Source organism: Glycine max, chromosome 8, assembly GCF_000004515.6.
Source record: "Glycine max cultivar Williams 82 chromosome 8, Glycine_max_v4.0, whole genome shotgun sequence".
Lineage (NCBI taxonomy): Eukaryota > Viridiplantae > Streptophyta > Magnoliopsida > Fabales > Fabaceae > Glycine > Glycine max.
In genome coordinates, this window is record NC_038244.2 from 3,148,694 (window position 1) to 3,171,015 (window position 22,322).

General features: G+C 33.2%; 3 protein-coding genes and 2 pseudogenes across 8 annotated transcripts in view; 2 read left to right on the forward strand and 3 right to left on the reverse strand.

Annotated features, from left to right (window-relative positions):
* Positions 1-348: 348 nt before the first annotated feature.
* LOC100810465 (sigma factor sigB regulation protein rsbQ-like) lies at positions 349-2,370 on the forward strand. Its single transcript, NM_001254540.2, is given in 2 exon segments — positions 349-784; positions 1,510-2,370. Coding segments are annotated over 2 exon segments (816 nt in total). The 5' UTR covers positions 349-398; the 3' UTR covers positions 1,940-2,370.
* Positions 2,371-3,183: 813 nt separating this feature from the next.
* Positions 3,184-8,728, forward strand: LOC100813160 (3-hydroxyisobutyryl-CoA hydrolase-like protein 3, mitochondrial). Of its 5 annotated transcripts, XM_026129515.1 has the most exons (11): positions 3,203-3,421; positions 3,814-3,915; positions 4,095-4,139; positions 4,382-4,434; positions 5,949-6,083; positions 6,175-6,271; positions 6,571-6,700; positions 7,005-7,183; positions 7,264-7,391; positions 7,483-7,584; positions 8,392-8,728. In XM_026129515.1, the coding sequence occupies exons 1-11, from the start codon at positions 3,235-3,237 to the stop codon at positions 8,491-8,493; spliced, it is 1,260 nt and encodes a 419-aa protein (XP_025985300.1). In that variant the 5' UTR covers positions 3,203-3,234; the 3' UTR covers positions 8,494-8,728. The 5 variants fall into 5 exon arrangements, with proteins under 5 accessions (XP_003530649.1, XP_025985300.1, XP_006584850.1 ...); XM_003530601.3 differs by lacking the exon at positions 4,382-4,434 and having other exon boundaries at positions 3,184-3,421; positions 4,095-4,159; XM_006584787.3 differs by lacking the exon at positions 4,095-4,139.
* Positions 8,729-9,497: 769 nt separating this feature from the next.
* On the reverse strand, positions 9,498-13,566 carry LOC100817243 (lipase 3-like; annotated as a pseudogene).
* Positions 13,567-13,855: 289 nt separating this feature from the next.
* On the reverse strand, positions 13,856-18,993 carry LOC100817772 (carbon catabolite repressor protein 4 homolog 3-like; annotated as a pseudogene). The gene is made up of 12 exons (XR_005892488.1): positions 18,856-18,993; positions 18,591-18,770; positions 18,191-18,256; positions 17,871-17,923; positions 17,708-17,772; positions 16,982-17,068; positions 16,391-16,483; positions 16,265-16,297; positions 15,992-16,104; positions 15,055-15,140; positions 14,858-14,942; positions 13,856-14,220 (listed from the first exon to the last, which is right to left on the reverse strand). The product of XR_005892488.1 is annotated as a carbon catabolite repressor protein 4 homolog 3-like (transcript).
* A 1,744-nt stretch (positions 18,994-20,737) lies between these two features.
* The window catches only part of LOC100819549 (actin-related protein 4), a 6,744-nt gene continuing 5,159 nt past the window's right edge, over positions 20,738-22,322 (reverse strand). The window contains exons 17-20 of the mRNA XM_003530606.5: positions 22,200-22,262; positions 21,688-21,752; positions 21,406-21,474; positions 20,738-21,277 (exon numbers count right to left, since the gene is read on the reverse strand). Of these exons, the coding sequence (XP_003530654.1) occupies positions 21,232-21,277; positions 21,406-21,474; positions 21,688-21,752; positions 22,200-22,262 (243 nt within the window). The 3' untranslated portion in view covers positions 20,738-21,231. The remainder of the gene's footprint in view (positions 21,278-21,405; positions 21,475-21,687; positions 21,753-22,199; positions 22,263-22,322) is intronic.

Here is a 22,322-nt window from a genome sequence, read left to right on the forward strand (position 1 = left end):
CAATTTATTTTTTCTAAAATCAAATTTTTAATATTTTTTTTTATAATTTTTTTTTAATTTGAATCGTGTATGGGACGAGGTCGGTGATACTCGATACCCAATGGATACCGGGATGAGACAATAAACTTAAATTCAGGTATTGCAGATACGAGGATATGCTGGGGAGTCGGGATAAGGGAGACAGTACCCGTCCCATCCCATTGTCATGTCTACTTACATAACTCATAATATTTTTAACAAAATTAAAATAATGGATAAAAAAAATAAGTGCCACATTTGAATAAAAAAAATACTATTGTATTTTTATGTTACCATAAATAGGGACCAGATTAAGAGATCTTGAAAGCTATCTGTAGTCTCTCAAGTCCCAACCTGCTTCTTATTGAAGTACCCAAAGCATGTCTACAACCGAAAAGGGGCTTTCAAGTGCTTTGAATGCCAGAATCGAAGGGTGCGGCACTGAAACTATAGTGTTTGCTCATGGCTATGGAACGGACCAGTCGATATGGGACAAAATACATCCTTTGGTTCTTGCTTTAAATTACCGTCTTGTTACGTTTGATTGGGCTTTTGCTGGAACTGTGAAGGATCAGAGCCTCTATGACCCTCACAAGTATTCCTCTGTGGAAGCTTTTGCTGATGACTTGATCACTCTGCTGAATGAGATGGACCTCAAAGCTGTCACTTTTGTTGGCCACTCCATGTCGGGCATCATTGGTTGCATTGCCTCTGTCAAAAGACCTCAACTCTTCAAGACCCTTATTCTCGTTGGTGCTTCCCCAAGGTATCATCTTCTTTTCTTTAACTTTTGCTTATTAGTTTGGTTTGTTTTGTTTTGCTACCCTTGCTTGCTTGGATCTCTTGGATTTGTTCAATTGTTCCTTACTATGAACATGATCAGTTAAATTTGTTGATCGAATTGAAATATTTAGTAAAATTAATTATTAATTTAGTTGATAAAGATGAACAATATTAAAACACAAAAAGTTATGATAGAACAATGAGATTTTTTTTTATAATTAAAATATGTTAGATCCAATTTTGTTGAATAAATTTATAAGTTAGTAAAATAAATTAAGAGTTAATTCAAAATTTTGTTAACACACTCATGATTTCTTAGTTTATTTGCAATTTTATAGAATACAAAAATATTAATTATTTTTGGACATGTGGTCCACGATCAATTCACGCTCGAAATAGTTCGAGTACTCGTACGGCGGGGCTGTGCCTGTCTTTAATAACACTTCCGTAAAATAAAATTACACAGAGCATTGAAAAAAAAGGTTCTTAGTTTAAATATTAAAATACAATAACATATGATTTATTTAGATAGAATATTTATCTATTCTAAATCAATGTAAATAGTAATTTTCACCAACAAAAAAAGTGAATAGAAATTAAAATTCAAATACCTCTATAATATATACTTTAGTCTTATTCCACCTTTTTGGCTATAAGTGTAAAAGGATTAGTCCTTCTAACTTGTTGGTATAATAATATGTAATGCAGGTTTCTAAATTCAGATGATTATGAGGGAGGCTTTAACAGCTCAGATATTGAGCAATTGCTCTCAAACATAGGAACCAACTATGAAAACTTTGCTTCTGGCTTCGCCTCATTAATAGCGGATCCAACTAATGAAGACACTGTGGACAAATATGAGAAGTGCTTGAAGAGAATGCAAGGTGAAGTTGCTCTGTCCTTGGCCAAGACCATATTCTATTCTGATTGGAGAGAGATACTTGACAAGGTGGAGACTCCATGCACTATCATTCAGACCAAAAAGGATGCAGCTGTGCCACACAACGTAGCGCTCTACATGAAGAACAAAATTAAAGGGAAAGTTACTTTAGAGATCATAGATACACTTGGCCATTTCCCCCAGTTAACTGCACACCTTAAGTTCGTTCAAGTGCTCAAGGCTGCTCTAGCTTCATAAAACGAGGAATAAATATATAAAACATGTTATTTTAATATTTTCTTAACGCATACTTTATAGTTGAATTTCGTCTCATAGTACTTGTTTTACAATTGAGCAAGTATAGACGTAGTCCAATAATAAAAGTATGTTAAAGAAAATACTCAAAAAAGATATTATCTAGTTTACTACTAGTCTTCCAAAAAGAAATAAACATTTATATGCTACCCTTTGTGGCACATAATCTCTCTACTTGTATTCTCATAACGAAAAAAAATATGTATGAATTAAGATATGCTATATATGCAATCAGCGTCTGTGATTTAGATTTCCTATTAGGAGAAACAATGTGTTTGTGTCGAAATAATGTGTGATATTTGTATTTGTTAACTGATTAGTGTGCAGACTGGAAAGATGCATGGGATATTAATGTTTGATTATTGTTTTTGTTATACTTATATTTAATATTTAATATTTATAAGATAAATAAATATATGTAACCTTTTGTCAACCTCAAACATAAAGAACTTATATTACTAAGTCTTTTGTTGTTACGTATTCAACGCTGAAGAATTGTGTACCTCTCGATTAGCATCGGACTGAGTATGAACTTAGGATTCTTTCAGCCAGGCACATTTCAACTTATATTAATTTTAATCTTTTAAAAGTATTTCTATTTGCATTTGATGGTCCAAATTTAATAGGTAAGAGTTCATACTATTCAGAATTCTATGGTTAGTTTTATTTAGAGATAAGTTAATTTGTGTTGTTTATTTACTTGCAAGAGCCTCAAAATTTTATACCAGTCATCATGTGTTTGAATTTATTTTAACATGTATTGATACTTTATTTTGAATGAAATGATACGAGTTTTTTTAGTTTAAAAATTATAATTTAAATGTAAATATTGTTATAAACTTTGTTGTTAAGATTACTTAATATTTTATTTTTTTAATTTTCAAATTTACTTTTGTTCTCCTAAATCCATCAATTTTGACACAATTTGTTCGGCCGATAGAATTGAAAATTGATATCGAGGTGGCACTTTTTTGCTACTAGAACATTAGAGCAGAAGTATATCACTTTGCCTAGTAATCCTCTAATTTTTTTTTATAAACAATTGTTAATAGTTAATTCGCAAAATTATGATTTTCGTCTCTTTAATTTTTTTTTAGATTCATGATTTTGATTACTTTAATTTTTAATTATAATATGTAATTTTTCTAGTTTTATAAATTGATAATTTTTGTCCCCTGATAAATCATTAGATATATTAACTTAATTTGATTTTCGTCTTGTTGTTTTCACAGAAAAGGATGCTACTGGGTGCTGTCAGAGTTCAACATTTTCTGAGTTCACTCACTTTTTCTCGCTTTCAACCTTCCTTTTCTCTGCGAGCATTTTCCGCTATGGCCGAAGAATTTGTGAAGGGCTCTGTTCATCAAAACGGCGTCGCTGTCATAACCCTCGATCGCCCCAAAGCTCTCAACGCCATGAACCTAGGTTTTCCATATTCTTCTTCGTTTCCGTAATTATGTATGCTATTAAGTTGAGAATTGTCTTCGGAGATTTGCTTTTGGAATCTGGACTGTTTTGTTGAACTAGCTCTTATAGCAATACGCAATTATTGTGGAGCTCATGCATTAGTTGAAAATTCATATCTGCGATTAGTGTCAGAGTGCCAAATAATTTGCGTTATTTTTTTTATTGAATTTTGAAGGGAATTATGATTCTGGATATTGATTGTTCGACATAGAATGAGATAAACTAGGGCGGGATCTGTTTATTTCTTTTTTTCTTTCTTTTATGGGTTTAAATTATTGCCCTTTTGCAGTTCTGAGTGTTGTTGGTTTATTTTTTAATTTCTTTTTGATTTGAATTTTTTTGTGATGCAGATATGGATGTAAAGTATAAAAGTTATCTTGATGAATGGGAATCTGACCCAAGGGTCAAATGCGTACTGGTTGATAGCAGCTCGCCTCGAGCCTTTTGCGCTGGTATGACTGAGGCATTGAGGGAAATAAATAATTTATTAATCTTTTAATGCAAAGCGCGTTTCTAGCTTAAATAGATTAAAAATTAGCTTCTTTTGCAGATATTCTGTTTTCGATTTGAGGTTATTTGGTTTTTGAGTGCTAGGTAAGGTTTTGAGAGTCACCATTGGTGGTCAATGCAGGTATGGATATTAAAGGGGTTGTTGCTGAAATACAAAAGGACAAAAACACTCCTTTAGTGCAGAAGGTCTCATATTATTTGTTTTAACCTCAAGTGTATTAACATACATGCTTATCCAGTTGTACTGGTACTTCATTGGATATGTTGTTTGCATCTTTGTCAACATCATTATCTTCTTTCAATGCTACCCTACTGGTCTATAGTCTATAGTCCGTGTTTCATCAAATTAAGTTTTCTCTGTTCTCAATGACTTCTTACTCGGTAACCGAGATCTTAGTTTATCTGCAGGTGGTGATGTGAAGCAGATAACAATCAAAAACCATCTATCAGATATGATTGAGGTCTAGTTGTGTCCTTTGTAATTATGTATACCTTCAGATTCATACCCTTTCACTTTATCAAAACAATGCCAATGCAAAATAAATACCCTTCCTATGGGAGTATTGCCACTTATAAACTAGTAATGTCTATATTTCTAATATACTCTAGAGAAAGTATTGGCTGTACTGCTGATATATCATATCACATTATTCATGACAAACTAGCTTTAATAGCTTCAACTTATAAGATAATTGGTAATGTCCAGTTATTGAGGGAGTTTCATGACCAATTAAGGACTTTTGGAAGAGTTTATTTGAGCTCATGGATCTAGTTTATGACCTTACATGTTTTTTAAAGCTTCATGGAGAAGCTTATCAAATACGTTCCTTTTAGTAACTTTAAAATAGCTCATTTGGTAAGAGCTTATGGAATTAGTTTTTAATTAAGTTGCTTACCCAAATGCGTATTATATCCAAAATAAAATGTATAAAACATGCAATCTTAGTCTGTGATTGAGGAAGCCATCTCTGCAACATATTTTGGGGTAAGGCCACAAGGTATTTCACTCCTGAAGGTGCGTGACCAATCCCTGCTCAGGTGTTGGTATGGCCATGGCCAGAAGGTGCTTCCAGTTCAGCTCCTATCGATGCCCCATCTTTTGTAACACACCAGCTTCTGTCATTACAGGATTACCCTTTTGACATAGTCTTTTCTTTCCCATGACATTGAATTTCCTTTGGGTGTTTTATGTGACTACTAGAAGTCTAGAACTGCAGATGTAATTGCTATCAAACAAGATTATCAAACTTAGAGTTTATGTAAAATTTGTGGAAGGTTCATAAACTCGATTCAGGCTCAACTCAACTCGTAAGATTTAACCTAATATGAAAATAATATTAAAAAAAAAACTAATCATAATATCTAAACAAAATATAATATGATAAATTGATGAAAAACCAACATTGCAACTTCATAATAAAACAAACAGAAGTAACAAAGTATGATAGTGCAACTTAAAATTATACATAAATGATCAAATTAAAAGATAATAAGGTGAAAACATCAAACTTTAGAGTCTGAGAGTCAAGAGCCACAAAATTTGTGTTTTATCACGAATTCTTAAGTTTTCAATTCCTAGATAATGCTGCAAGTTCGGACAAAAAAGGAGACAAATGTGCTTGTAATGAAAAGAGTCGCTGAAAAGGAACCAAAAAAGGGAAATAGTTGGCCAAATGGTGCTGTTTTGGGGACTTTTTAGAGCTTGTTTCTCTACTTAAAGCAGATTTTCTAAATCAGCCTTGGAATCACAATTTTGAGCGAGTTCATCCAATCCTGGCTGAGTTGACACTAGTTTGGATTGGTCTAAGTTTCCTTGGGAGTTATTGCATTTTTGGACCTTAATCCTAAACAAGTTAATTTGTGAGTTTGACAACAATGCTGTCAGCAATTATGCATTTTGCTGCATCTTGCATTTTTGCATGACCTGTTAATGTACTACATAAAAATTACGTACTTGTTATATTTCATGTTTTAGGTCTTCACTGCTGAGTATTCTTTGATATGCAAAATTTCTGATTACAAGAAGCCATATATAAGCTTCATGGATGGAATAACTATGGGTTTTGGAATTGGTTTATCTGGTCATGGCCGCTATCGCATCATAACAGAGGTATGCTCACCTGGCAATAGTTGTCTCGTTTAGTCATGAATTGCCGTTGTAGATCCTATTTATGACTTTTCTTTTTCATTCACATTTATAGAGAACTGTTCTTGCGATGCCAGAAAATGGAATTGGTTTGTTCCCAGATGTAGGTTTTGCTTATATAGCGGCTCAAAGTCCAGGGGAAGGATCCGTTGGTACTTCTCTTTTTTAAAATTAATACAGCATTTGTAGTTCGTTATTGCTTTTATAAGACTAGCCAATGTGGATTTGAGGGTTGTTAAAATACCAATGATTCTCTTTCATTTTTTGCGTGCACTATTCTGTCATAATCTGCCATATGAATACATGTGTGCTACACTGTTGAAGCATCTAGGTGTGGTCCCAGGTTTCAGCTAAAATCAGTTTATTTGTATATTGTTAAAGGTTCTTCCACAGTTCCACTTGCTTTCTATGGATTCTGATTCATGTTACTTTGAATTTTTTTTAATTGCAGGTGCTTATCTTGGATTGACTGGAAAGAGGATTTCTACTCCCTCAGATGCAATATATGCTGGCCTTGGAACACATTATGTGCCATCTGGAAAGTTAGGTTCATTCAAGGATGCCCTCTTGGCCACAAACTTGTATGTTAGCTTGAACCTTTGAACAACATTTGAGATTCTTTTTAAGATTATTGGCCCCATTGACTTCATCAGTTTAGATTGAATTGGACCCATTAAATGATAATACTTCATAGGCATGTTTGTGTCATGTAGAGGATGCACTGCACGTTTTGCTCAAGGTCTTCTTGTGTTTGTTGAAATAATCTATCATATCTATTAGTATTGTCTTGAAGTATATTATATGAAATTGCAATGAGTGCATACAAACAAGTCCTCAAAACATAAAAGATATAATGATCTTACACAAAACTCATTGGTTATATAGTTCTCAGGATCCACATCAGGACATCAAAGTACTTTTAGCAAGATATGAGTCCAACCCTGAGTCCGAGGCACAGTTGAAATTGCTTTTACCTCAGCTAGTTTCTACATTTGGAGGAAATAAATCAGTCACTGAAATTATTGAGGAGCTAAAAAAACACCAGTCAAGCACTGACCCTAATGGTATGCTGATTGACATATCGTTGGTGTTATACTGAAATGTCCAGACTAGTTGTAATATTCTTGTATTTTTCTATTTCTAGTCGTGGAGTGGGCTAATGAAGCTCTCCAAGGCCTCAGAAAAGGTGCTCCTTTTTCCCTTTTCTTGACCAACAAGTACTTCTCTTCGGTTGCCTCTGCAGTGGGGAATAATGACGGTGGACTATCCACGGTAAGAACTCTATTTTAGGGGAGGGGATGGTGTTAGTTTCCATGTTTACAAACTAATTAGGCCTCTTCCATCTGCATTTGGGAAATTCCAGCTTAGTGGCGTAATGGAAACTGAGTATCGTATTGCCTTGAGGTCTTCACTACGGCATGATTTTTCAGAAGGTGTCCGAGCAGTGCTGGTGGACAAGGATCAGGTTCTTTCTTTTTCTTATGCTTTGTGTATTTTTTAATCTGGGAGACAAACTTGAATATTAGCTGTTTGCTAAACCAGGAAATCTGAGGTGTAATTAACTTGTCTGCTGAAAATAAGTGGTGTTACTAAAAGTTATCCTATATTTTACCTTGTGGTCTTGTGTGGTACTTAAGATATTATTGGTGAAATGAAAGGAAATCATGCAAAAATTATGCTTGTCCTTGGAATTGGTAATAATGCTGGTTTCCTTCTACCAAATGTTGGAAAACACTCAAGAATCTTAAGTTGAAAATACATGTGCCAGTTCGATTGTTTTTCAACAGTTTTGTTTTTTAAAAAACTATAATAATGCTTAATTTTTAAGTTTTTTTTTTCTCTCTTTAACTTTCAATGACTCTCTACTCGCACTTCAAAGTACCACCACCTCCTGGCCACCTACACCACTTCTACCATTATCATTAGTGTCCTTAAGTTTCCAAACTTCTTAAAAACACAATTTAACAAGCATGTTTTCGATAATTTTATTCTGTGAAATAATTGTATGAAATAATTTTCAAAAACAATAATAAAATCAAATATGCCCCATATATTTGATTTCTCTGCGTATGAATCTACAGTTCAAAGTATTTATAAATTATATCTGGTCTTGTCTGCATATATTTCCTTCTGTTTGTCACACTGCTAGTGCTATGAATACTTTTAAATTTCGTTTAACCCATGAAGGTATTGATTATATGCTTCAATATTTGGTATATGCTTTTTCCTAGTTCAGTAATAAATTCAATCATCAATAATTGTTCTCCCGCAGAACCCAAAATGGAAACCATCAAGCTTGGAGGAAATTGATCCGAGTGAAGTGGAAGCCGTCTTTAAACCTTTAGGACCGGAAGTTGGGGAGTTGAGAGTGTAATTTTAGATGGAAAATGTGCTTTTCTCATTTCTTCAAATGCATTACAGAATTGTAAGCACTGCATAAAATAAATAGATGGTGTTTTCATTAGGTCTGGCATCCAGTCCAGGTCCAGCGTGTTGCTAGCACTGTTCACCATATAATAACATGAGGTCCACGTTTTTGGAAAGGTCAAATGATCTTGTTGCTTCCATTATACCCATTTGGAAGAAATGAAGGTCTCTAGTTTCCTTAATCAACTTCTCTGAATGTACTCAGTGAATTTAATGGATCCGTTTGTTCAAGTTTATTTAAAAAATATTTCTTTTAATAAAATAACCAGTTTTTTTTATTTGTTTGTCTAATTTTTTTTCCTTTAAAAAAGTATTATTTTTCTTTTTTATAATAAAATTAAGTATTTTTTAAACACTTTGATTTTTTTATATTGATTTAATTATTATTTTAGTCCTTGAATTTGGGGTGAATATTTTTTTAGTTCCTGAAATTAAGAAATATATTTTTAATTTTAAAATTTTGACAAATTATTCTTTTTAGTTTCTCGTATAATAAATTCTATCAGGAGAATATTTTAAAAAACATATTTTAGTGGCTAAATTTGCAGAACAGTAATTAATCCTTTTTAATTTAAACAAACTTTTTGTACCATTAAATTTAAACAGACTTACTCTATGTAATGGAATTACTCTTGAACTAAATTGTTGAAGACATAAATATTAATTACTTGGTAAGATCAATAAGAATAAAATGGTGAAACAAATTCAATGTTGGTCAAATCAAAAGAGAGAGAAAATGAGTGGATACAGATTTTTGCACAAATGAGATAATGAACAGACATTGAAGAAGAAAAAGAAGCCTTATTCTGAGCAGAAAAAAACGAAAAATCATAATATAGAAAAGATAGTGCGTCATGTATGGTAATATTTATAAGACAATAGAGATAATTGTCATGATATAGAAATCAAATAATGGGTTGCTAAAAAATGGAATCGGATTGGACACTGGACTGCAACTTCAGATTTAATTGCTATCCTAAACATAGTTAACACGAATTTTCACAAACCTCAAGTGAACTACCGACATACAACAACTATCCATTTTCTCTGACGCCTCTGTTCCATTCAGTCAGAGTTCACACTTTTTTACAGTGTATTCCAAAATTGTTTTGAATTTCTTCTCCAAACAGAAAAAGAGAGATAAGATTTAAAGGAAAAGATGACACATGTACATAGCAGTTCTGTAAGCAAACAGGTATATACAACTCCATCCGGCAGTGTACGAGACACAACAAAAACATATCAGTAGGAGATGATCATGTGTTAGATCTCATATTCTACCCATTAAATGAAACTTGTCCTTTTTCCTCAACCTTAGATCCCTTTGATTTACTTGGTTCTTTGAATTGGGCTCCACAAGCAGCAAACGCGACATAACATATGACAAAAGTTCTTCACGGTGAGAGAACGTAAAGTCCAAATGAGCATATTCAAACTCATTATGACATATCCACACCAGCATCCTTCATCAATTTATAGTGTCTCTTCACCATTGAAGATCGTATCACCGTGTCTTTCTGACCAGCAACCAGATCAACAGGAATGTCTACGAGTCCATAGTGTTCACCCAAGTCCAAAGGCTCAGGGGAACCATACACTTTCCCATATGCATTCCCATAATCAAACATTCTAAACCTTCTAGCACGTTTTATCTGAGCAAGATGGAGACTAACACCAAAAGATACTCCTGGCATGTCATTCATGTTGTAATGTAGTGTTCCTAAAACTCCAACCCAATTTGAGCTGTCCCCACCAACAACATAACCTACTAAAGTTTGAACCAATCCTCCAACTGCAGGCAGGTTTTGCAGGTCCCGAGCTAACTTGTTAACAATCATACGGAAAAATCTAGTTGGTATATAGAAGGCTGGGAAAATACGAGACAGAATAGGGGCCAGCAAAAACAATGTGTGCTCCGCCACTGAAAGGACTGGGTTAGAGTCATGATGCAAACCAGCAGGTGATAACAAAACCAATCTTGAAAGTCTATGGGGCTTGGCTTCTATCCTAAGCGTAACAACATACATTAACATAGAAGCTCCTCCCAAACTATGGCAAATTGCACAAAACTTGTAAAGCTGACCATCATTGCTTTCCTCCTCAGTATCAGGCTTACTAACAGCAGTTTTTACTTGATGGATTTTCTCTATCATAGCAGGAATATCCTCAGTCCCATGTTCATTGATGGAGTATCGCCAGTATCTGCATTACATCAAACGTCACAGGAATAGAGTATAATAAAATATAAACCACATTGCATCAAACAACACAAGACAAATCAATAGGTTTCGCTTTGAGAACTTACTCACGACAAGAGATATTCTTGTTAACATGTTCCCTAGAAATCAAACCACGAAAGTTTCCCAGAAATACATCATACCCTGAAAATAAACACACTTACATGTAATAATTCTTAAAAACAGATATGTTCTTGAAGCGCACATACTACCTTGACAGATCACAGATGTAACAAACCTTGATCATAGGCTGCAAAAGCGGGAGAGCCAACAACACCATTAGATACCCAACTGAACCAAAAAAGTTTAACTTATTAGAATACCCCTATTGTCTTAACATCATTCTGGCATCCAAGCAACTGAAACAATAGAAAAAAATTTCATGATTCAGAGGGAAAAAATCAGGGACAAAACAGAGGAAGCAGGATAAGATCAAAACAAAAAGCTCATCAGTCCTATATGTCATGCCAAGATCATAACTCAAAGGATTCAGGCAGATGTTGACTTAAAAAAATGATGCAACAATAAATTTACCCAACCTACTATACAACTCTCTACTTCACATATAAGAAATACTTTACAAATTACTCACCCCATTGATGAATCGAAGACTCCATGCTGAAGATAAACAGCTTTACATGCATCTCGCCTGTGAAGTCAGATTACGGGCATTAGACTGTACACAAAGCAATAACAATAATACAGTCTCCTTATTGTCTACTCATCCTAGATTGTTATCCATTTAAGATAATTAAATATATTCTGAATGATAAAATTGTGTTATAGCCTTCAAAATCCACCATCTCTACACATGATAGAGTCCCGATAATTAAATATGACTACCAGAAAAAGACCCATATCAAACATAATAGTTTCATTCAAATATCAAATGCAATTCATTCCACACAACAATAAAAAAAATAGTTGATAGATCAGATGTCAAATAGTCAATTAGTATCATGCATAATGTCTCCATTTCTGCAGTGATTCACACTGGAAAATCAGATTGGGTGCATTTAAATTTAATTTTAACATTGGAAATATCAAAGTAAGTTCAAAATTAAAGAGGGTGGATTATTACACTTGTGGAGGTTTAAACAATTTCCTTAAAAAAGTGTCTAACTTACCTAGGAATTCTTTCTAAAAGAAGAACATATCCATTGGCAGTGATGACATGAATAGCTTCATATGGATACCTGTGAGAGTTAAAAGGATAAATCATTAATTGGACAAGCAAGATCTCAAAATAAAAGGAATAAATGTACACAGCAACAGTCTTTACCCTAGCTCTGTTATAACGTCTTGACATGTCCGGGCATCTGTGTTCAGAGATGAACGAGAACTAGTATTCCTGTCTGTAGGTGTTGGCTCATTGTCTCCAAGTGTAGCTGAAGAAGTAGAGGCATCCTCGGCAACATCATCATGAGATGAAAACAACCTGGATAATGTTCCAAGAGCTTCTGATGGGGAAAGAAGAAGATGTACTGCCCTGTGAACAACATCAAAAACAGCTTCTATAAATATCTCCATGGCCATATGGAGATCCTAGTAGAAAACCAAAAAAAAGAAACACAAAAGTTACATTCACATGAGATTTGCCTACTACAAATAAATGGTCAAGAAAACACAACACAAATTAATAAGGATGAAAATAGTTGCACAACCTCAATGATCCCACGTCTCCTGTCAGTAGTACGATGGATAATTTGGTCCTTGAGGCTTTGCACTTTATTAGGAAAATGTGATTGTGAAGGGTGTTGATTGGCAGAGATAGCCAGTGACGGTTTTGACACCCCAGACCCAGAATAAGCTAACTGGAAAAGGCGAAATGGAATCCCTAGCAACAAGTGTATAGGAACCAAAATCCAATTAGCTCTGGAGGCTCTAGAACTTTGTGATGAGGGAGATTCAGGATATTCTTCATATCCATCATAATCACTGTCTTCTTCTTCTTCTTCTTCAGATGAATATTCCAGGCTTGATACATCGGAATCCACAGAAAGCTCATGAATAAAGTGGTTGAAAGAGGACACACCACTAGAAAAATGAAAGAATTCAGAAATATACATTTAATTTAACAAAACCGTAATGGTAATGATAATGAAAATGAGGAATTATTAAACTTATTACTTATCCATCCAACGTGGAAAGCATGTTCCACGAAGAGTTGGCCTGAGCTCCCAACCTTGAATACCTACAAGTATAGTGGCTTTCCCAGGTAGCAGTGTCAACACAAGAGCTGACACACCATTTATCACTCTCACAATATTGTTCAACGATTCATAAGTAAACGTCTTCACCGACCTGCATTATTAACATATAAATTCATCGTGCCAAGGCAAAAAAACATTTAGATTCCAAAATTTGATTTCAAATAACAAAGATGATAAAGAATAATGGAGAAAGAAAATGTGCATACTCTTTAGTAACAGCAAGGACGTTGTCAAGAAAACGTTGCATCCTGAATGAAAAAAGGAGATTGATTGATTGTTGTTTTTTGATCGAAAGAAGAAATGAATGAGCTTTCTTTCTAGGAGCGTTGCGTTCGGAGTTTCGCTGCACGCTAATGGGAGTCACACACCTTAGTCCAGCTTAGACCATTCAACGGAGGGAAAAGAAATATTTAAATTGAAATTGTATATGAAAGCCTGGGATTCATATCAAAATTTTTGAAACCATTCACTCATTTCTTTTCTTTTTTTCTCACAAACCAAAGGGTCTGTTCCTTTGAGGGAAAAGAAAACAAACAAAAAAAGAAATAAATAGTAAAATAAGATGAGATTTAGATTTTTATACTATACCTTAATTCAAAATTTTCATTTCTTTTTACTCTAACAAATGAACTCTTAATACGTGATTTAACTCATAAAAATTGACTCATTTTAAAGTTTGATATGAACTTTTTTTTCAAGTTGAAATTGAACTTAATTTAAGATTGCGAATCAAAATTATTTTATATGTTTTATTTATTTATTTCATACAAAAATAAATTAAATATAAATTAATTGAATTGAACTATACATTTGTTTTCAATAATGCAGGAGGAACTCACTGTAACCAATAATGCAGTAATTCAATTTCTAATAAGATTTTTCCTTGCACTTCGAATTTATAACTTAGTATGATACATTGAGAAATTCTAACAACTTGATCTTCAACCTTTATCTAAATTACAGCCTTTTTCGAAAAATTTGTGAATGCTAAGTAAATATAATTCAAACTATAGTACAAGTAAACAAGGATAGCAAAAATCTGTTTCCAAACACAAATGCTGAGCTGTTTTCTTATGACTGCTGATTGTTAGGCTCTTCAATATCTACTATAGGTGATGCTGCTGCTGCTGCTGCTGCTGCTGCTGCCACTTTGTCTTTAGGTTCATTGTTGGTAACTGAGAAAGAAAATTCAGAAACCAAGGCCAAATGGTCGCTTCCCACTTTCTATTGATCAAGGAAAACACTAGTTAGATTGGGAAAAATTACGTTTAGACAATTGAATCAAAGGTGAAAAAGTGCATTGTAGACAATGTAGTTGGGAAAAATGATCCTAGAGAAGTGCTAAGATGTATTACTCCTATTTCAATTCAAAAGCACCTCTACAAAACCAGCGATCGTAATGCTTCTAAATGAAAACATGTATTCAGAAAAATGATGAGGGTCCCAAATCCCAATTCATAAAGAATAACCAACGTGAAAGCATCAATAAATGTTGAAAAAGGCAAAAAGCCCATCCATATCCAATCCTAAAGTCAAGACATCATCATTTTATTTGTCCGATTCCAAACAACAGCTTAAAGATTCAACCATCAAACCTGATCTTATGTTTTGTGGGATGCAGGTCAGCCAGCAGGTAGGTGGGTTGAAGATAAATTTCTGTGATTCTCTAAATTATTGGTCAACCTCTGGGCACCCCAAAAATCTTAAACCATACATTTACTAACAATGTTACTTCTCCATTACAATCGAGAAACCTCCACAATCCCCTCCTAGTTTATACTTTTTCACTTAGGCAATTGAATGTGCTTAAAGAACTTTAACTTAAGCTGGACATTAAGCAGCAAAAGCCAAGCAGGAATACCTTGCATGGGAGGCCACCTGTCCTTAGGAGATCACTTATTGAAACAGTATCAAGAACTCTTGAAGGTACAATACCATCTGAGTACCTGCATCAAGTAAAGTCGATCTTATAGTTTGGTAATTGCAATCAACAAGGCCACAACCATAATATTTTTAACAACCAATATATTTGGCAGAGCTTAGAAAGACATTGATTACCATAAGTAATCTACAGTGCCAAGAAACTTTGAGTGATAGGAAGTTGCCAAGAGTTCACCATTGAATCCCTGTGTACAATTTGAGCCCTGAAAAGCTTTGCAATTTTACTATTCTGTTGGCATGGGCCAGGGGGATTAAATATGGAAATCATACATAGTAATAATAGGAAAAAGTGAGGGCACAATTGAAGGCCATAAAATATCAAAATCCCCCAAGAGAGAAAGGTCATAAAATGTTATAATTTACAACACACTAAATCTGCCATGAATATGCATGTCTCATATGCAACAGTGTTAAATCCATATTTATGAAAAGGCATTCACATACAAATTATAGTACATCAATTAAGAGAGAGACAGAGCAGGACAAGGCATTAGAAAACTTGAGTAGAAATAAGATATTCTTAAGGAAAAAATAGAAGTGAACAGAAATGGAAAAGGATGAAAAAAGTTTTCTAAACACTAATGTAGAATACAAACACACAGAAAAGAAAGAGTGGTGAAAATGCAAAACTATCTCATCTCAAAATTGTTATCAAAGACAGGTCATTACACACATATACCCTGTCAGCTTAAGTTTGTGATGACTGATATCAAACAATAATTCTCTACTATATAAACTATACATGCGTACCTACATTATAGCTTATAATATATAATTCGGCCTAGGTTAGATTAGCTTATAAATTATGGGAGCTTTTCAATTGTAAAACTCTATTGTTTAGACGTTTCTAAGGCAAGAATGCTGAACTCTTAGGTACTCATGGAAAAGTTAGATGAGGAAGCTTATGAAAAAGTTGAGATGCACAAGTTGATTTTGACTCGTGCAAGAAGTTTGATTCATTTTACCTCAATTCATTCTATTTTCTTCTATAAGTGCTGGTTGAAAAAATTATCCAAATTGGCTCCTAATCACCAAAAAAGAAATGGAAAAGTACCCATATAGTGTGACAATTGGACCAACTGTTTGTTTATTCTCGCCTAAAACTTGAGCAGGACGACAGCGTTTCTGTCCAGATAATTCCTTTCTGTAATACAGCAAGACATTAAGCTGCAATTACAAACCACAGCCAGCTTCAAGTGAGCATCTTCAACATTAACTGCTTCCTTATATTCATAGCATGAACAATCCTATTATCATGTCTAGTATAGAATGAAATTGCAAAACTAAGATAATGTGAATGTGATATAATGATTTTGAAGTAATTCACCTCAGATGATGACAAGAACTTATATATTCCACTCTGTAGATGAATGATAATAAATAGAAATCAATGTAAAAAATGAAGAACACGAAGTATATGACAAGCTTCTATCTGTTTTCTGGAGTATGGCACCTGAGGAGTACTATTAAAATCACCAGCTAGCACAACAGGGGTATTACCCCATTTCTCTGAGAGGTATTGTGCTCTTGACAAGAGAAAACGAATCTGAAATATTAAATATTTCAATTATCAAGAGAATAGCTAGTTCAAGCAAAGCGAATCTGATTTGACAGTTGAAAAAAAGGTGAAATACCTAGTCAATTGTATTTCCTAGATAACATAAAGCCCTTTATGAATGAGGCATTAGTAGTTATCTCAACTGATCTGATAGTGTTTATTACTAGTTACTAGATGAAAATTGGTCAACTGAGAAGAGAATTGACCATAAATTAATGAAAATAAGAGAGAGGAAGGAATTATGGAAAGATGACATAAAGCACCACATGCAAACAGTATGTGAGCAATTAATGTTTGACATCATATTCAATTATATCAAAGAAACATGTCATACTAAACATGGCTTCTTGATATGTTTTTGAATTTAATAAAGAAAACCCTGCATAGATGTTTATTTTCAAAAGATAGTTAGCTAAAATAGAGGAAAGACCGTTAACGTAACATTTTCTTTTGGGTGGGGGGAGGGGGATGGAATATAACACTTACTTGACCTAATTTAACTTCTCCCCTGTTTGGGTTGTAAAGTACGTGGATGTTACCAACTAACAGTCTTCTTGAGTCAGATTTACACATCTGCCTGTACAGGATGAAGTTAGAAATGCAAAGGAAGACTAATTGAATATATAATAGGACAATATTTTCAATTATTATATATTTTCATTTGAATATATAAGAGGACAATATTTACAATAATAACACTAGGACACAATAAAAAAAGATAACCAAAATAAAGGATAGCCGCTGCTTGTGTTCAAACTAATATAAGATAACACATTATAAAAGCAAGGGGTGGTGGCCAAAGAGCTAGGAACAGGCAGTATCCCAGTGCCATAGCACCCACTTTTGTAAAGACTTGTATGTTTAATAAAATATTCCCACGATAATGCTGATAATCAAACATATCAACTATACAAGAGATTCTGCTTTAGTTGAAACTTCGCTACTCTTTAAAAATCATGCTACAAAATAATAAATCATCAATAGTCGGATGAAAACCTTGTATCTCATGCCCTAATGGAATATTCAATGTTGCTTATTTTCAATTGTGTCTGATGGGGTTTCTGATGCAACCACACAAGAGGCCCAAAAAATTCTTGTTAATTGGAAATATTAGAATCCAGGAACATGAGTAAAGTACCAAAACACTAAAAAGGAAGGACCGACCATTGTAATATCATTAAAAGAAATGAGCCAACATCAAAGAATCGATACCTCAAAAACTGAAAGTTGAGCCAATGTCCTTATATTGAATGGTCTCTCCTTCCAGTAACTGGAACCTGACAAACAGACAAAAAGAATGAAAATGTAATTAAAGTGGATGGATTAGATCCATCAATTTTAATCTAACAAGCAAATTGGGCAATCAATAGATTACTTATGAGCTTTCCAAAACATTGCACAACCATCTGCTTTATCTCCAGTGCGTCTCTACATCTCCATTTACATAATTCATTAGGTTCTCAATAGTCACACACCTATATATGGTAATGTAGTACTACTATGCACAGGATAGTGACAACTTTCACAGTAGTATAGAGACATCAGCATGATTAATGGTGCAGATCAAACCAACTAATATATTTATTTCATTTCATTTTATTTGTAATGAACCAAAAGCTGATCAAGAAGATATCAGTCAATCAAACTCAAAACCAAAGTAGTAATCAGAAATTCAGAAAGGAAATGAAAATACACCTTATAAGATCCTGCATATCCCGCTTTAACCATAATGTCTGAGAGTTCAAAATATTTGTCCACCTCCTGACAATACCATTTCAAATATTTCAAGTTAGTATTTGAGCTCAAGTCTAAAAAAGATTATTAATAGGCCAAAATACACTTTTGTTCTCTCATCTTATTTTTTGGTTTTACGTTGGAGCCCTAAGTTTAAAAGGTTTTCTTTGATCCATCTCGGTTAGACCAAATTAGTCCATCTCTAAAAAAAAAAAAACTTAGTCTAACAGATAGATACACTTTAAAAAATCAAAATAGAACATTTTAAACTTAAGGGCTAAATTAAAAGCATGATCGTATTATGTATTAAATATCCGTGTCAAAGAAATGAGAACAGAGGCAAGAAAGGTGAAACGTTTACTTGCAAGCAGATAATATCAGGGTCCCATCCAAAGAGTTCATCAGAAATAATCCTTTTGCGATGAGCCCAGTTGATGTAACGAGAAGGAACGTTTACGTATAAATCCGAGTGTTGAGAAGCGTTTCTTCCCCCCAGTATGTTGTACGACGCCACGCTGAATCTTTCTGGAACATAATAATACTATAACAATTGATTCTCCTCCAAATGAGAAGAGAGAAGAAAATTACCAAACTGGAGACGCTAGAGATTGATCAGAAGCTTCGACCCAATGGCGTTTAAATTGGGGAATGTTTCTGCTGTGGGTATGCCATTGGGTTTGGGAAGCAACAAGAGCATTGAATTTGAAGCAGTTTGAGTTTGGGACCAAGAACATGAGCCAAGACGAGCACGTACAAGAGGCCATTTCTTTCCCTTTACATTGAATCAACCAATTAACTTTAGCGCCACAATTCGTTATCTCATCCCTATGTCTTTCAGTTTCTTTTTCCTTTCTCTTTATATATACATATATAAAAGTTGAATTGATAGGCTTAAAAAATCTCAAAGTTGTAATTGAATATATTTTAGAGAAATATCTTCACACTTTCCAACACACTTTTTTTTATTAATTAAAATTTATTAAAAATAATAAAATTCGATGGGTTTCACATAATTGATTTTATAATTTTCAACACATTTTAACAAATAAGAACTCCCCCTGTATTTTATATTTTATTTAAGGTAAGAATGTAGTTTTCTTAAATCCACAATTTTAAATATTTTATTTTTTAATTAAGATATTTTATTTTCACTTTGTAAATTTTAGTCTCCATTTTTAATTGAAATATTTTGTCTACACTTTTTAAAAATTCATAATTTTAATATCAGTTTTAAACATTGATCTATGATACTATGCAAACATTTACATCTATTTATTATCCAAATGACAAATTTTTTTTAAAATTATTTAATTATTAACCAACTTAATTTATTAAAAAAAATAAAAAAAAATACATAGTCTAGTCTCAAATTGACAAAGCTGACTAAAATCACTTATTTTTAAAAAATAGAGAACATAATGTCTAAATTAAAAAAAAACTAAAATTACATTTTTTTAAAAGGTGAGAAACAAAATGTCTCAATTAAAAAAATAAAAAAGACTAAAATTATGAATTTGGAAAAATAAAAAGATCATATTAACCAAATCTTTGTTGTTTAGCTAATGGAATAAAAAGAATAAAGATAAATAAACTTAAGTTAAATAACTTTTTAACTTTCTAACTTTTTAATTTAACCTTTCTATCATCAAAATGTTCAATATATATGATTTTTTTATCTATATATGCAATGTAGTAAAAATAAAGTAAAAGATAATTATAGTATACTGGGAAAAGAGAGGTACTGTATGCCTCTCTACATTTTTATAAAATAAATATAAAATGAAATAGGAACAGAGAGGGTTGAGGTTAAATAAGAAACCAAAGAGAATAATATGTCTAGCAATGGATAGTTTTAGTTAGTAGATAGTTTTGAAAATCATTGAGGGTATAATGATTTAAAAAAATATATAAATACTATAAACTCTTGATATTTTATTTATTTACTACAGATAAAAAATGAAATTATAAAAGAAATATCGTCTTTATATAATGGTTAGTTGAAAAAGAGACACTTGGTGCCTCTATTTTTATATTAAAAAAAATAAAAAAGAAGAAAAAATTATTAAAGAAAATAATAGTGGTAATTTTTTATAGGAAAAGTGACAATAGATACATCTCAGAAGTTCATGAAGAAAATAAAAATAATTACATATATTAAAGAATAATTTAGAAATAAGAAATATGTACACCAAATGGAATAATTGTCTTTATTAATAGTTATAGATAAGAATAATAAGATAGACATGTAAAAAATGTTATGATGCCTATAATATGATATTGTTATGACAAAAATAACATAATTGTTGGAGAATTTAATGTGAAAGGATCAATCACATTACATATTATTTAATAATTAAAAATTATCTTTCCAAAAAAATGATTAAAAATTATAGTGAATATTTGAATAAAAAAAGAAAAAGATAAAAACACCAAAAAATATCAGCCCTTTGTTTAAAAAAATAAAGAATCCAATGCTTTTAAAAAGGTTTCCCACATTGAGAGACTACGTTAGCCGTCGCCCTTGTAGCATGCATTTGCCTCAACCAAACTACGGTACAACGTCATTTAGCTTTGTTAAAGTGTCACCAACTAATGCCTCGAACACTAACACTATTGGCATCAATAAGCACAATAGGGTGCAGCAACGCCAATAGCTAGCTATTCACTATCCAGACTTAACAGGAATTAACTTAGACTTCGTTACACTATATGGGAAGGGGATGCAGTCATGCAGTGTGATGCAGAATAAGAAAATGAGCTCGTGCCAATTACAGACAGTATAGTTATATCAACCTCGACAGCAGATAAAGAAGCTGTCAATATATCAATCTAGACAATAGTTATAACCGCCTAGTAAAACACTGATGAGAATGGCATGACTTCGAAACAGGTCATTGATGGCAAGGGCACTAATTTAGTGGTCAACATTGGACTTCCTGAAACTCCCGGGTTCCCAATAATGGTAAGAAAATAAACACAAGTATTCACATCCGTTAGAAAACTCAAGGGCACTTCCTTTGGATATAAGAAGCACCTTGCTCTTCATACCTATCCATAGCACAGTGAAATAGCTTTGTGTTAAAAAATTATTCACTTGAGTTCAGTATTTTTAGTTTAGTTTTCATGAAGGTGAATGAACTTGAATAACAGTTTTTTTGCAATCAATCAGCACTTACTCGGACTTGGAGAACCACATCTGCTGGAAGGAGCCAAGAGAAGCCAGTATACTCCCCCCTATCCAAACACTGCAAATAGAGTTACCACCATGATTAAACAACAACCACTTAAAAATCATACTACATCATCTTGAGTTGCATTGCATTGCTAAAATAAAAATCACTTGAGTTATGAAGAAAGGAGGGAGAACTAGAGCAGATGTTGCAACATGAACCAACTCATCATAATATGATCACAGACAATGGACCAGAGACAGAGACAGAGAGAGATGAACATCCCACCTGAACCTTCTTTCAGTTGCATTTCCACTGACAAATACTTTTACTCTAGCAGCTTGAGGGGACTCCTACAAACAGAAATCACATCTCAAACAATTTTTTTCATATATGAACACAATTGCCTACAACCCAAAAACTTCATTCAAGCATATCTGACAAGTAAATAACAAATCATCTCATACTGATCTCTGAGGGTATCTTATAAATGTGTGCCAATTTCCACACAACACAAAAGGTTGTGTTCCTCCTAGTTTTAACCCTCCTTGCAATAACTAGACTTTACAATTACTGATTCTCTACTAAGCTTTTCAAGTTTCCCACAATCTTCTGTCTGTGGATTGTGTCTTCCTATATATGATCGTGATGGCATGTAGGGAAAGGGAAATTTATTAGAATAGAAAGGAGGACTGGAAGAGTACAAAAATTGGATATTTAAAAGGAAAACAACCCATAAATTTATGCTATCCAGAAAATTGGCATTCAGCGAATAAAATATGTGCAACTGTGAGTTTCACCTCTAGCAAGTCTTTCTCAATGCGTTCCTTCAATTGGTGCATTGAAGCTGTACCACCAGTAAGCTGTGAGATAAACAGATTCAGTTTCAATTATGTTCAATTACCTTTAAACTCAGAGAGGAG